At 41.8% G+C, this 14588-nt stretch overlaps 1 protein-coding gene and 1 long non-coding RNA gene across 6 annotated transcripts in view; one reads left to right on the forward strand and one right to left on the reverse strand.

Moving 5' to 3' along the window:
- The window catches only part of cabin1 (calcineurin binding protein 1), a 44679-nt gene that overhangs the window by 14692 nt on the left and 15399 nt on the right, over positions 1-14588 (forward strand). For 2 of the 5 annotated variants that reach the window (XM_052067543.1, XM_052067544.1), the window contains 7 exons: positions 246-335; positions 444-604; positions 696-907; positions 5447-5512; positions 6079-6261; positions 6984-7378; positions 8003-8116. In XM_052067543.1, the coding sequence (XP_051923503.1) occupies positions 246-335; positions 444-604; positions 696-907; positions 5447-5512; positions 6079-6261; positions 6984-7378; positions 8003-8116 (1221 nt within the window). The remainder of the gene's footprint in view (positions 1-245; positions 336-443; positions 605-695; positions 908-5446; positions 5513-6078; positions 6262-6983; positions 7379-8002; positions 8117-14588) is intronic. The other 3 variants (XM_052067546.1, XM_052067545.1, XM_052067547.1) reach the window with 3 other exon arrangements.
- LOC127601913 (uncharacterized) lies at positions 9005-13271 on the reverse strand. Its single transcript, XR_007962669.1, has 2 exons — positions 12540-13271; positions 9005-9501 (listed from the first exon to the last, which is right to left on the reverse strand). It is a non-coding gene; the product is annotated as an uncharacterized LOC127601913 (long non-coding RNA).

A 14588-nucleotide genomic window follows, 5' to 3' on the forward strand; every position in this document is an offset into this window, starting at 1 on the left:
CCTCTGTTGTTATGATGAAATTGATGGAGGCAGGTGAACTTTGGAATTTGAAACACAATGTCGTAGAGGTCAGGAGCAGGTTGGGGAGGGATTGGGTGGCTTGCTATGCAAGCATAGTGCATTCGAATGACAGCAATAATCTAACATTCCTCTTCCATACAAGAACCCTTCTTGTCATTTCATCTATTTATATTACCACATCGCACTTGACTGCTTTGTTGAGTGTTATCTGTTTGAATTTGAAGGCAGCACACTTTCTGCATGAAGAGGCTGCCAGGTATCCTCGTAAAATCCATTATCACAATCCACCTGACCTGGCTATGGAGGCCCTGGAGGTAAATTGTGCAAGATTATCCAGCATACTGTTATTTCAACCTGAGTGCTGAATTATGAGGTACTCAGTTTTGTTGTTTGAAAGCACACGCTAACTTGATTTCTTCCAGTTACACTTCCGGCTTAGTGCCACCATTTTAAAGCTGCTGCAGACTAATGAGCCCAATCTGGACCATGAAGTCTTGTTCAGTTTACTGGTTGAAGCTGCGACAGGGCCCTTTGCCAAAGGGGAAGAGAAGAGTATGCCTAGCATACCAAGGTCTACTGAAAAGTAAGTACAGTAACCTTATCGAAGGTCACACAAGAGTAATGATTACATTTTGAAGTTTACATTGTAAAAATTGTTTACTCATTCATTTCAGGGAGAAATCTACCTCTGTGATAGATGAAGACCTTAATAGTTCCTCGGTAGGCGTAGGCAACGTCCTCAGCTCTTCCCTTCCATCAGTTGCCACTCCAGGTGTGACATCCCCTCTCTACGTCGCCACACCATTTGACCACGATTACGCCAAACGCAAAACTCTCCGACGGCAGCAGTGGCAGCAGCAGCGGCATGAGGAACAGCAGGCTGATGGTACAGTCCAAGTTCTAAGCACTGTCTCAGTGCTTGGGCCCCCTCGCCCTTTTTGCATTGGGGCAGGAAGTCCACTGAGGAGTTCTCAGATTGATAATCACCATGCTGTGTGGCCTTGGTTTGAGTTCAATGGACCCTTTGCACTGGATGATTGGGATGTGGTGAAATGGGCAATATGGCTACAGTCTACTTGACTACATTGCATTACCGAAAAGTGGTAGATTTAAAGTTTGCGAGGTCATACTGGCTGTAATGTGCGCATGCATCTATCTGTGTGGCTTGTCACAGCTTTGTCCTTTTTGCTTTCCTTCCCAGTTGATCGGTTTTCTTCTCCTAATATGGTTGCTCCGTCATTGATGACTGCCACCATTTCACTTTAAACAACTTCCTTCATCCTGGAGGCAATTGGGTTGAAGGAGCCCACAGATATGAAACAGACAAATACAGAGATATAATCTATATTATACAGTGCCCTCCATAAGTATTGGCACCCCTGGTTGAGATGTGTTTTTTAGCTTCCAATTATTTTATTTTTTTTCTAAATAATATGGGACCTTAATGGAAAAAAAGAGAAAAATCCAACCTTCAATACAAGTGCATTTATTCAGTGGGGAAAAAATCCCACATAAAGAAATAATTATTTGACATCAAATAATGTGTGTCACAATTATTAGCACCCCTGGTGTTAATATTTTGTACAACCCCCTTTTGCCAACAAAACAGCACCTAATCTTCTCCTATAATGTTTCACAAGATGGGAAAAGACAGAAAGAGGGATCTTCAGCCATTCCTCTTTGCAGAATCTCTCTAAATCATCCAGAGACCTGGGTCCTCTCCTCTGTACTCTCCTCTTCAGCTCACCCCACAGGTTCTCAATGGGGTTGAGGTCAGGGGACTGAGATGGCCATGGGAGGAGCTTGATTTTGTGTCTGGTGAACCATTTCTGTGTAGATTTGGCCATATGTTTAGGGTCATTGTCTTGCTGAAAGACCCAGTGACGACCCAGCTTCAGCTTTCGGGCAGAGGGCAACAGATTTTGATTTAAAATGTCCTGGTATTTCAAAGCATTCATGATGCCATGCACCCTAACAAGGTTCCCAGGGCCTTTGGAAGCGAAACAGCCCCACAGCATCACTGACCCACCCCCATACTTCACAGTGGGTATGAGGTGCTTTTCAGCATGCGCATCTTTCGTGGTACGCCAGACCCACTTAGAGTGTTTGTTGCCAAAAAGCTCAATCTTGGTCTCATCTGACCAAAGCACACGGTCCCAGTTGAAGCCCCAATACCGCTTGGCGAACTCCAGACGCTTGCGTTTATGATTGTGAGTGAGGAAAGGTTTTCTCCGTGCATGCCTCCCAAACAGCTTGTTGGCGTGTAGACAGCGCCTGATGGTTGATTTGGAGACTTTGTGACCCCAGGATGCTACCATTTGTTGTAATTCTGTAACAGTGAGCTTTGGAGATCTTTTGATTTCTCTTACCATCCTCCTCACTGTGCGTGGTGGCAAAATAAACTTGGCTCCTCGTCCAGGCTTGTTTACCACTGTTCCAGTTGTTTTGAACTTCTTAATTATTCCTCTCACAGTGGATATGGGCAGCTGCAGTTGAGTGGCAATCTTCTTGTAGCCTCTGCCTGACCTGTGAAGGTCGACGCACATCTGCCTCACTTGTATGCTGTGTTCCTTTGTCTTTCCCATGTTTAAGAGTGGATAAGAGAAATGGCCTCGGTGTCACGTCATATTTATACCCCAGGGAGACAGGAAGTGATGAATTACTAATTAAATGTTCCTACATACTCTGGTAAACTTTGTAAACTACTGTAGAAATGACAGAAATGCTTCAATTATATTTATTTCCTGGGAATTGTTAAGGGTGCCAATAATTGTGGAACAGGTGATTTGATGTCAAATAATTATTTCTTTATGTGGGATTTTTTCCCCACTGAATAAATGCACTTGTATTGAAGGTTGGATTTTTCTCTTTTTTTCCATTAAGGTCCCATATTATTTAGAAAAAAAATAAAATAATTGGAAGCTAAAAAACACATCTCAACCAGGGGTGCCAATACTTATGGAGGGCACTGTATCTAATGTAAAACTATACATAAATATAACCTAATGATATGAAATAAGAACATAGAATCCACTAAAATTAGTAAAGGCAATAAATATGAGGGAGATAGTTTTTCATCAATCAAATACTGTAGAAAATGACAAATCAAAGAAATTTCTTATGCAGTGTAGCAAATTCATTCACTAAACTAAAGATTGAAGTCATTCATTCAACTGAACCAGAAAAATCCTAAAGAGGAAATAAATCCAGCATGTCAAAACCTTTTGTATTTAAAATGTGAAACTTTTTTTTGGCTGCTGTTTACTTAAATCTACTAAGCTTTTATTTTGAAAACAATACAAATTAAAACATGGCATCTACTCGCTTCTGGGGACTGCCATTTGAAGGTCTTTTGCTCTTGCAGGTGCGAATTCAAGGAATACCATGCGTGTGAGCCAATTCCTGCCAGTTTTTCTTACTTATACTGAACAAAACCATAGAGTTAGTCGACACTCTGAAATGACAACCTTCATATTCATTACATGGACAAAAACAACATAATAAACCACATTCATAAACGTTCGAAGTACCTACTGTGATGTGACCTGATCTGGATCCCTTTCGTCTCGACAAATGGATGTACAATGCTTTTACTCTTGCCAAAACTTCCTCTGATGACCGCTGCATGTTTTGTATTTTAGCCATTGTGTACACAAGATCAAATGATTAAATCCATCGCTCTCAGCAGCAGTCTGTCAGCTGGCACATTTCAACTTCCCGCCGTATTAACAAGCAAGGCGCTACTGTGGTTTTGTCTTCGCTTCCGCTGTTCAGCTCATAATGATTTCTTCCAACATGGCACTCCTCTTTAACTGATTATTTTGTAATTTTTTTTCCACAAATGCATTATTAGAGTGCTATGTTTTTACTAGTTCATACACATAAATGATTCTTCAACATTTTCTGGGTTTACTTCCCCTCAACAATCAATTAATTTAAGGTTGGGCCCTTCATTTCTTCAGACTCTTCATTTGATTGACATTTTGGGGAAAGGACTTCTCTCCTTTGACATTCACATTCTCTGACCACAAAAATAATCTTCTGCTTGAATTGACAAAGATTTCCATGGTCCAAAATCGTGTTAAATGTCTTTCCAGCGCATTCTAAGAGTAAAAGCTTAAGTGTCATAATACTTAATGCACATAGTGCAAGAGTCTATACAGATAAGTCCCATACAAATGTGTTTTTGTGAAACTAAGAAAAGAAAAGTAAAACACTTGACAGGCTTATAAGATCTTCACTTTATTTACGGTCGTACAGTAAACTTGCAAATTTTAAAAAAGATTAATAGACTTTAATATGACATCCAGATATTACAATGTAATGTATTTTTATATTTGTATATAATCTAAGCAGGTATGCAACATATAGGATAATGTGCCTTAAATTTTCAATCTGCAAAGATTTTGTCCACCAGGGAAACTTTTGGGGGGTTTGGGTGAATATAATTTTACAAAAAAACTGTCTTAACATACATCCAATGTTCCACTTTAGGCTTGAATGTGCTTATAATGCAGCCATATTGCCCATGTTGCCAGGTTTGTCCCTGCTTTCCAGATTTTTTTCCCTTCCTCCCTACCTACCTACCTACCTGCCTGCTACCTCTTTTGCCTGCTTGCTTTGACCACCTGCTTTGCCTGTATATTACTGTATATGCATGTAGTTCCAATGGGGTCACTGTCCTCAGTACTGAGACAATTTAGATCCTTAACACAATTCACCTTTTTGTCTGGTGCTTCACATAGTTGTGCTTTGTTAGATTTTAGTGTGGATTTAACTTGACTAAAAATGCTGACTCCCTGGAGATGCCTTGTCCTGTGTGATTCATGTGTTCATCGCACTAATGGGACATATTTGGAATTTCTATCCGATTAGTGCAAATGAGCACATTTAAACCAGTGGTTGGTCTGTTATTGGCAAAGAACTGAAACTCAAGTTATGGAAATGTGGCACTCTGCACGTGTTAGCCAGTTTTTGTGCTTAAAACACATTTCGGCGAGAAGACTGTAGGGCCTGATTCAGACATAAAGTCATCGGAAGATTGTGCTTTGTCCTTCCACACATACTTTCTCTTGATTCTGTTTTAACGCAATGATAGACAATCATAGCTTTATTCTGGTTGTCCTATTAATCTTTGCTCACATTGACAAAAGGTTAAATGTAGTCGAATAGAGAAACATTATTGTCCAAGAATAAGAATGTGTTTATTATGATTCTTGCAACAAAATTGAAAGGATTAATTTTTTTGTCTGAATTGGGTTGCACAAGGGGGTTGGCTTTGATGCCCCCATTCGTCAAAACTATATGATTTCTTTTTCTTTTCTTTTATAACCAGCCTGCATTTTAAATGTAATGTATAAAATGCATTCAGAGGTACAGTTCTGCTTGATACTGTTGTAAAACCAGCTCCCCATATCTTCAACAGCCTCACCAGAGTTTGACCATGATTACTGCTTGCCCAGGTCTTCAATGTGGCTGGCTTCCCTGAATGGTACTGCTCTCCAAACCCACCAAACTCTCTCAGAGGCTTTGCCTTCAGTCAGAAAACACCTCTGTAATGAAGTGCATTCTTAACAGAGGCACACATTTTCACAGTTTTAACTTTAATTACTGATCTCCAGTGCCATAAGATGTTTGCTGTTCACTATGACTGTGAAAATTCCTGTGTGCTTTCCTCCACTCCTCATTTGGTTATATACAGTTCTCTGCCAATGATCCTCCATATCTCTAGTAACAATTTAGCGGAACTGACATAGTTTGGTCGGCTTTCCAAACTGTCCAACCCTGCCCGTCCTACTTACACCCACCTCCCCCCCATACCCCTTTTGTGTTACAACCTCCTTGTATTGTTCTTACTTAAAGTCTGTGTGACTCACTTTGGACTTAAGGTCATCAATATCTTAAAACGATGTATAATATAAGTACACTGGAATGAAAGACCCACATATAGACATTTTTTAGGCAAAATGAATTTGAAATGCATTTTCATGATTTTCAATAGATCTATAGCCATTCAACTGGTGAAATAACTTTTTGTGTTGTTTCTTGTTTTGGCAGAGCGCAGTCAGGACAGCGAGGTGGTAATGCTTTCTGACTCCAACTCCACCCAGGATGCTTTCACAGATCCAACAAGCTCACAAGACAGTAGTCACAAACCTGCCTGCGGGAAAGTCAGTACATCATCATCATCGGAGAGCACAACGCCTGTGAAGGAAGGGCAGCCTGCGTCCGACAATACGGGTATACCAGGACTCGCATACTGACATCAGACTATACTATTCTTTGCCTGAAAGAGATGTCTGCACATTTACAGTACGATCTCACTATGCATGTACCTGTATTGTATGTATACATTACGTTCATGCATTTTTAAAAAAGTTTCATAAATACAAACAGGGCAGCACGGTGGACAACTGGTTAGCATGTCAGCAATGCAATACAGAAGTGCAGGGTTCGATTCCGGCCCCCGCCATCCTGTGTGGAGTTTGCATGTTCTCTTATGTCTGCGTGGGTTGACTCCGGTTTCCTCCGACATTCCAAAAACATGCATGGCAGGTTGATTGGGCACTCGAAATTGTCTGTAGGTGTGATTGTGAGTGCGGATGTTTGTTTGTCTACGTGTGCCCTGCGATTGTTTGGCAACCAGTTCAGAGTGTACCCTGCCTACTGCCGGAAGACAGCCGGGACAGGCTCCAGCCTCCCCGTGGCCCTTGTGAGCATAAGCGGATCAGAAAATGGGTGGATGGATGTATCAACACAAACACAATTCCAATAAAGTTGGGATGTTGTTTTAAACATGGATAAAAACGGAATATGATGATTTTCAAATTATGGCAGTCATCTGTTCCCAGTTAGCCTATTCACTTGTGAGGTGTTCCAAACAGGTCTTTGTCTTTTTTACCACCTCTCCCAGTTTTGACTTCACCAGTCTTCAGTGTTGCATCTCCTGCGTCCTCCTTTAGAGTCGCATGGCGATCAGACTGTCCAACAGACAGAGGAAAACCTGGTTGAGGAAATCGTGGAAATGGTGGTGGTGACCCTCCCTGAGGCTTCGATTCCCCAAATCTCTGCAAATGTCTGCCTCCCGCCTGTGCTTGTACCAGCCACTCCTCCGAAAGCAGCTACCTCTCAACAGCCTGCTTCTCAAACCCCAGCCAGCGAAGGCAAAAAGAAGCCAGAGCCACCCGCCGAGGTGATTGAGGTACCCAAGGCTCTGCCTGCAGAACATGCGGACCAGAAAAAAATGCTGGTGGAAATGTGCGTCCGCTCTCTTTTCCTCTGCCTTGGGCGGTTTCCTCAACATTATAAGAGTCTCTACCGCCTGGCTTTCTTTTACACCAACAGCAAAACCCACCAGGTCAGTCCACCTCAGTCAACTCTTCTTAACTAATAACATGGCACCCATTTGTGTAATGTCAGCACAGTATAAACTAATGACTACGCTATCTACAGACTACAGGTATAATCAGAATTAGAAATAATATCGTCTATAATGGCTGCCTCAATTTCCCCCCAACGTCTCTTGTTTGCATTCGATTTCTTTCACTGCACATTAGTTTCTGACGAAGGCTATGTGAGTTCCAATACTCTGTGGGTTGAGGTATGTGTGGGTTGAGAGCCATGCTTTTTCAGCCAGTTTGGCACAGAGATGCTGTGCTCAGCTATACTGTGGGGGCATCCTTCTGTCAGTTTTCTGATCCATTGTAATGTCTCCATGAATTCACGTTTTTCGTTATTTACTATTTATTGTACTTGTTGTTACTATGTTTTTAAGTATACATTTTAGCTTACCTTTACCTAGCTCTTTGCATCTTAGGGTTTTCCTGATTGCCAATGAGCACCGTTTAGACTTTAGCAGATGTTTACACAACATGCAAACAAACTTACTGTGATGATAGAAGGCCATCTGCATGATGATAGTTTAATGTTGTGTTTATTAAAATGTAGACGTGTTTTTTTATTAATTTATTTATTACCACAGAACCTACAGTGGGCCCGAGATGTGTTGCTAGGAAGCAGTGTCCCATGGCAACAACAGAAGCACATGCCTGCACAAGGACTCTTCTGTGAAAGAAACAAGACAAACCTGTTCAATGTAAGTTCAGTCCACAGTTCCTTTTATGTTGTTTTTCCTGTGTCACTTCATCACCGCACATTTCTTATCAGCTTTTTGTAGATACCAGTTATCACTGAATCATTAAACATTCATCTATATATTCAAATGGCAGGCTTTATATAATATGTGGGTCATAAACACTTTTGCACGGATACAGTGAGAGTGATTTAAGTGCACTGAATCTTCATAAGACATGTTTTTTCTATTTTGGTTACATTATGTTGGTACATGAAAGTGGACAAATATTATTAACGCCTATCAATCTCATACAAGCTACAGACACAATTTTAAATATCTATAACACGAATACTCGTTGACACTGACATGAAATTCATTCCCTATACACGATGAAACTATCATTCCAAATTTCTGGTGCATATGTACAGTACATGCCCTATTCTTTTCTTTTGGCCACTCAAACAACTCTTGGCCTGAACGTGAACAGTGCATCACCACACAGCGCCGAGGAGTTTCGCCGAATAACTCTAACAATGTCAAAGAGCAGTTAAAGGGACAATCAACAATGCAGTACAACGGCTGCCTGGCACTCTGCATTCTGTCAATAATGTCATTCGTTGGAGATTGCTGAACAAAACAATTTTTCAAAACTATGCTTGAAATAGTTGTAACTCAATTACGCAATTATAATGACTATTACGCAAAAGATAGTTGGCCAAGTTCACTTGACTCTTGACCTTTAAATTGTGTCCTGACTGCTATTTAACACGAGTTTGAATCTGATTGTTTAATTCTGATCAAAGCCACATCTCCAGTTTTAAGATGGTGCATCCACATTATCCCAGTTCTTTATTTTTATTTGCCCTCTCAAAAAATATTTCATTGGTTTTAGGACATATTACACGTGGAAACATTTTATTTGATTTGATCTTGGTCACATTTTTCCACATCTTTGTTGGTTAAGAAGTTTTGTATGTTCATGAGCAAGTGTCACACAAAAAAACTACACGACTGTTTCTTTGAAACCTTGTGAAAGGATGTTCTGGAAGAGGTTCAACTCAAGAGATTGATTTTCACCATTACACTGCACTTGCATTGCAGCCAAGCGGGTTCACACCAGATCGAGCAGATGGCATTGTGATGATTTTCCCAACAGATTTTTTTTCCCAATCAAACAAGGCAGGCGGACTGAACACCATTGTAGTTATCTGGATGGCATGTCAAATTTTCTTCTCAGCTCTCTTGTATTGGATCTCATTCGATTGTGCAAGTGTGTCGAATGCAGCCTCAGATGAGTGTAACATACCCCTCATGTTCGCGGCTAAGTCACAATCTCAAGGGACAAGCTTGTGAAGCACTGATGTGTGTCCTCATGATTTGTTGCTCATGATGTGCTCACTTGTTTGCTGTGAGTAGAGTACAATATTGGCATATCATAAGGGTTACCTTTTTTTACACCCGTGGCTCACATAATTCACTTGGCTGCTCGGAAATCTGACTTGAAAACGGATCATAAGCAGCTCTATAAATGTCATTTCTCAGTGGGTGAATGATCTGTCTTTACAAGACATTTGCTTCCCATGGAGTTTGCCTCTATTATATGTTCTTATAGCTCTTCCACCGAATTAAAAGAAGTGCAGAAGCAACTTAGGTTTTGATTTGTTCCTGCTTATTTAGTTCCTCATAGAACCGAGAATGCAAGATCCTAAGTCTGTGTCTCATACCAATCAGCTGTTTCTGCTCTTTTCAGCAGTTTATACAATCCCGGTTATTGCAGTATGCGCTGTAGATCTCAAACCTCTTCTGGTAACAGATTGCAGAGGCGATGTGGGCCACGGCTGAACAGGCTCCCATTGGGTTCTCACAGAGCCCCTTTTGGAATGAAACCTGTCGTCCTGGTCTGCCAACTGTCAAAGCTTTAGGGTGTATTTCAAATCATGCATGATCATGCGACAACCTTTTACTAAATGATTGCAAAGATTTTTCCTGAGTCACTAAATTGAGCTGGTATGAGGAACCTCACCTTTATCTTGGCACGTGTTAAGATTACAAGCCCTTCCCCAGCACTGACTTTTTGCTTTGTTGATATGGGAGTCATCAACATTGTGGAGCGCCAAGCTTCTCTTAAATCGATACTTAAGTCAGCATGGCCTGATGGTTTACTGACATGCGGACGAGTCCTCACGTCGATGTTTTAAGAATACAACATTTTGATAGTCATCTCTCTGGTGACAGAAATGTTATGCTAATGCACAACTGCCACAAATTTACAAACCCAGCATGGTGCACAACGCGAAACGTCGTCAAGGTGAGGTGACATGTCTGTTGAGTTCCCAATTTAGGTCTGGATGCCCTACTTTTGCCATTTGCTATGACTGTGCTGCACTAGTTCTGTTTAGAAAGTATATTGGTGGCGAAATATACATAGGTGTGTTTGTAATTGTAAAAAGTTCCCACCATGTTCACCAAAGAGTTTGTTGCTCGGCTTCTACCAAATTAATCAAAATTTGACAGGCAAGTGGATTTGAAATACAGTGCATTGCTGGGTGGTGGGCCCTCTAACTTCTCGTTACTGGCTTTGTCATACCCGTTGTGTTTTTGGAATTTATTCTAACGGCATCGTTGAAATGTTTTTGGTGCTCACTGTGTGGTTATATTGAGCCATCGGCCCTGTCTACTTGCATTTGATTCAGTGTTACAGATTTTACCCATCTCCACCTCAGATATTCCAATGGATCGGCGGTCGATAGTTATCGCTGATATTCATCAAAAAGTGCACGATCCCCCTAAGTACGGTATGTGATCGTTCTGGTCTCCGAGTAACATTTTTCCTTAAAGTGTTTATTGAATAGAAATCTTACTATCAATTTAAGCATAGCCAAGTTACTAACTACTTTCCCATTACTTTTACCAATCATTTATCACACATCGCCAATGATTTTGAGGAGTTGAAATGGATGTCACAATTTCACTCGTAGATTAATTTTGCGGTTTGTTTAAAAACAAACAACAACAAAAAAGAGAAATGTTACCATTTAAATGTGACAGATTCAGCTGCTCGTAACAGGAGCACACATTTAAGACAAGTGTTCATGTCCTTATAACTTCATCAATTAAAGGTATTGCATCACGCAACGCGCTCTGGGAACTGAGTGGCTCGATCATTTGACACGCCTGCATTCTGTTCCTCGGCATCACAAAACCAAAGAAAAAAAGTCAAGGAAATGTATACTATGTATATGATAGGAAAAGTTTTGACATTGACAAAAATTAAAAATAAAAACATATCTGCGTCATGGAAGCATTTGCACACTGAGCAAATTACGGCTTATTTTTAATGCACATGCTTTGGCGCACTGCCTTCAATAGGAACGAGCGTCATCTCTGGCAGAGGCCAAGCATCATTACCATCTCACTTCTTTGCGCTCATACAAACATTTGATGGTTGCAAAGAGTGTCAGAATGAGCGGTGGTTGCTGTCTGGACTTGTTGACATTCAAGTTTGATCGCTGCAGTAATCATTTACTCAAGTATTTACAGTGTAGGCCGGGGTCGGCAACACGCGGCTCGAGAGCCGCATGCGGCTCTTTAGCGACACCAGTGGCTTCCTGGAGCTTTATAAAAAACTAGCTGGTTCGCCGCCCTCCGGGCGGCTCATCAGCTAGTTCCTGCGGAAGGCTGGTAAGGTGGGCCTTCGGCCCACAAAAGTGTTGTTGCTTGGTTCAACTTTTTGTTCATCTTCATTGCTTATCGTGAAAATAAAGAGATGTTTAGCTCTACTAAATAACTAACAATTTCATTGCAATGCTTGTGGGTAGACAACATTTTTTCGCTAAGATGCCCGCGCGATCGTAGTGAGCCACTGCCTGGGCGGCACAGTGGCGGCGCGCAGCGGCGCGGTGAAGTAGGTACGTTTTGAAAAGGGACAGACGGAAGGACAGACCACGTGCGGGACGACGCGCAATATATATATAGATGTTTGAAAATGGAAAAAGATTTTGATAGTAGGCTAATATACTGTAGCTCAAATAGATATAGATACATGTTGCAGGTCCGAAAAAGGAGAGCTGTGGTATTGTTTTTTAAAACCTACACTTTATTTATGCTTTTAACAGTCTCAACAAACACAGACACGTCTGAAATTTCTGATTCAATTATTAATTTTATAATGAGCAGGATTGGCAACAGGATTGCGTTCTATTTCACGCCTTTGAACCATTTCATTTTGTAGTATGGTTTCACTGTAATTGGAATACAAGACTCTATGTAAAGACGCGAGTAGTGATTAGTTTTGTGTTTAATCCGCATCGAACATTTGCAAGTAGCTCAGTTTATTTGGGGAAAATAGCATTTGCATTTTCGGCAACACTAACTAAACTGTGCCTTTCCGCGCCCGTTTCAAACACAACTGTCAATCTGATAGCATCTAAGAGGAGAAACTCACTATAAAAATGGTCCATACTCTTGAATTACTTCCCTCAGTTTGACATATGACTCAAAACATTTGTGTGTTCAGTTGCGCAGTGTGGTGTTCGTAGGTGGAGCTCCACTCACGAGAACCTTGTTTTTTTTGTTTTTTGTTTTGGCAGGGGGGGGGGGTGTTTGTAAGAGCGGTATTGAGCAGTGAAAACATTTTTCTAAGGTTTTTATTTGCATGCTAGCGGATTTGCCCTCTGTCAGTCGGGATTCTGCTGCCTCGCTTGGCTTTCTTCAGTTCAACTTGACCTTTTTCAGCACTTTTTCTCTCTCTGCTCACACAGGAAACAGGATAAACAAGGTTATGCATGTGTAGTATGTTTACGGTGGCCATCTGGAGAGAGACAGCCAGTGTTGAAAGGAAGCAGGTGAGGGCTGTTGGCTGAGGAAATATTATGTATGCTGTGAATTCCTGCCTCGTCAGGCAAGGCGGTTCCACATGTTTTGTTTCACTTGGTTAATAAGGGATGTGTTTATACATACCTGTTCTTTGCCTTTCATGGTGTGCCAAGCTTTGCCGTGTGCACTTGTGCATTGCTTTCGTAGCACTCAATTCCTTTTTCAGCCAGTTGATGTTCTCATGTTCTTTTCCTGTTGCTCTGACTTCAGCATGATCATGCTCTACCCCTCCCCCTGGCTGTTATTCACTCCACTTATCTCCTCTCTGTGTTGCTCTTGTTCGGCTTCCTCATTACTCTCTCACTCCTCTGTTTGTGTGGGTGTGCATTAATAGGTGGGACTTTGCGCTGCTGGCATGTGATTGGCTGGCGCAGGCCTACAAGGGCTGGCTGTGCACTGTGTACAGTGCAAGAGAAAGCACAGGAGAAGGAGTGAGGGTGGGGGGATATCCGGCAGGCTGGGGTCAGGGGAGAGTGGAGATGGAGTGCGTGGGTGTTTTTGTTTTGAGATGGCTGGCAGGGGAGGAGCGAGTCTACTGCTCTGTCAGCGGTCTCCTGAGCTCTTGGACCCTGACTTCAGTGCTGACTCTCCTCTTGCCAAGGCATCTACCGTTCTACCTTTCTTCTTCTGCCGTGTGCAGCTGAGCTTCCCGCGTTTTCTCCACTGCAGCTCCTGCTGCCCTCGCACCCAAACGCAGCCCACACCTTGCTCTCTGAACATGAGATTCTATTAGAGTGGAGGCGTTGCCAGGGATGCTGTCGCTGCTACCGCCTGCAGCAATCCTTCCAAAAAATACCAGCATAGGAAATGAGGAATAGCCTTCTTTGGTGATGGTGAGTTGTTTTCTGTCAGACTTTTGGAAACGTCGAGTCTTGGTTGTGTTTTTTTGGGGAGACTTTTGAGTTGTGATTAGTGTCAGCAAATGCAGATTGTAATTCTTTCTGGTAAGGCTCAAGATGACAAATGGTACCACGCACCTGCCACTTGTTTGTAACAATGGCAGGTCACAGCCAGCTTGATTTAAAGACGTAGTTCCTTCCTCAAGTTACACAGAGCTGGCTGTCAGAATGCTGATGTCATGATTGCTAAACTGCAGCAATTGTCACTGTTTGCTACTAGTTACGTGACCCAACTTTTCTCTCGTTGTACCGCTTTGAGTCAGTGTTGTGTGTGTTGAGACATGTATCCAGCAAGACGTGACAAGGCGTTCAAAGTTTGTGAAAGCATAACTCCTGCCTTTGACTCACACGTTCAAAGCTTGAGCGCAGCTTGCCGTACTTCTCACTTTTGTCACGCTACCAATGCTGTTGCTCTTAATGTATACTTTTCTTAATTTCTACATAGTGCTTGTTTTCTTAAGTCTCTGCCTGTTTCGTTGTTGTGTGATATATTCACCACAACGGAGCTGCGCCTCCACTGGAACTGGTTATATTTTCTCCTGAAAAGGATACTTAAAACCATTTCAGTTTTACAAATCTGCTTTAGCTGTTGTGCTCCAGAATAATCTGCGTAAAGCCATGGCTTTGCTTTCCCCAAAACAGATTTACATTGATGATGGTTTGATGGTTCTATGAACAATCCTCGTCCATGAGAGGCTGTTCAAAATATCTTTAGCATA

Source organism: Hippocampus zosterae, chromosome 6, assembly GCF_025434085.1.
Source record: "Hippocampus zosterae strain Florida chromosome 6, ASM2543408v3, whole genome shotgun sequence".
Lineage (NCBI taxonomy): Eukaryota > Metazoa > Chordata > Actinopteri > Syngnathiformes > Syngnathidae > Hippocampus > Hippocampus zosterae.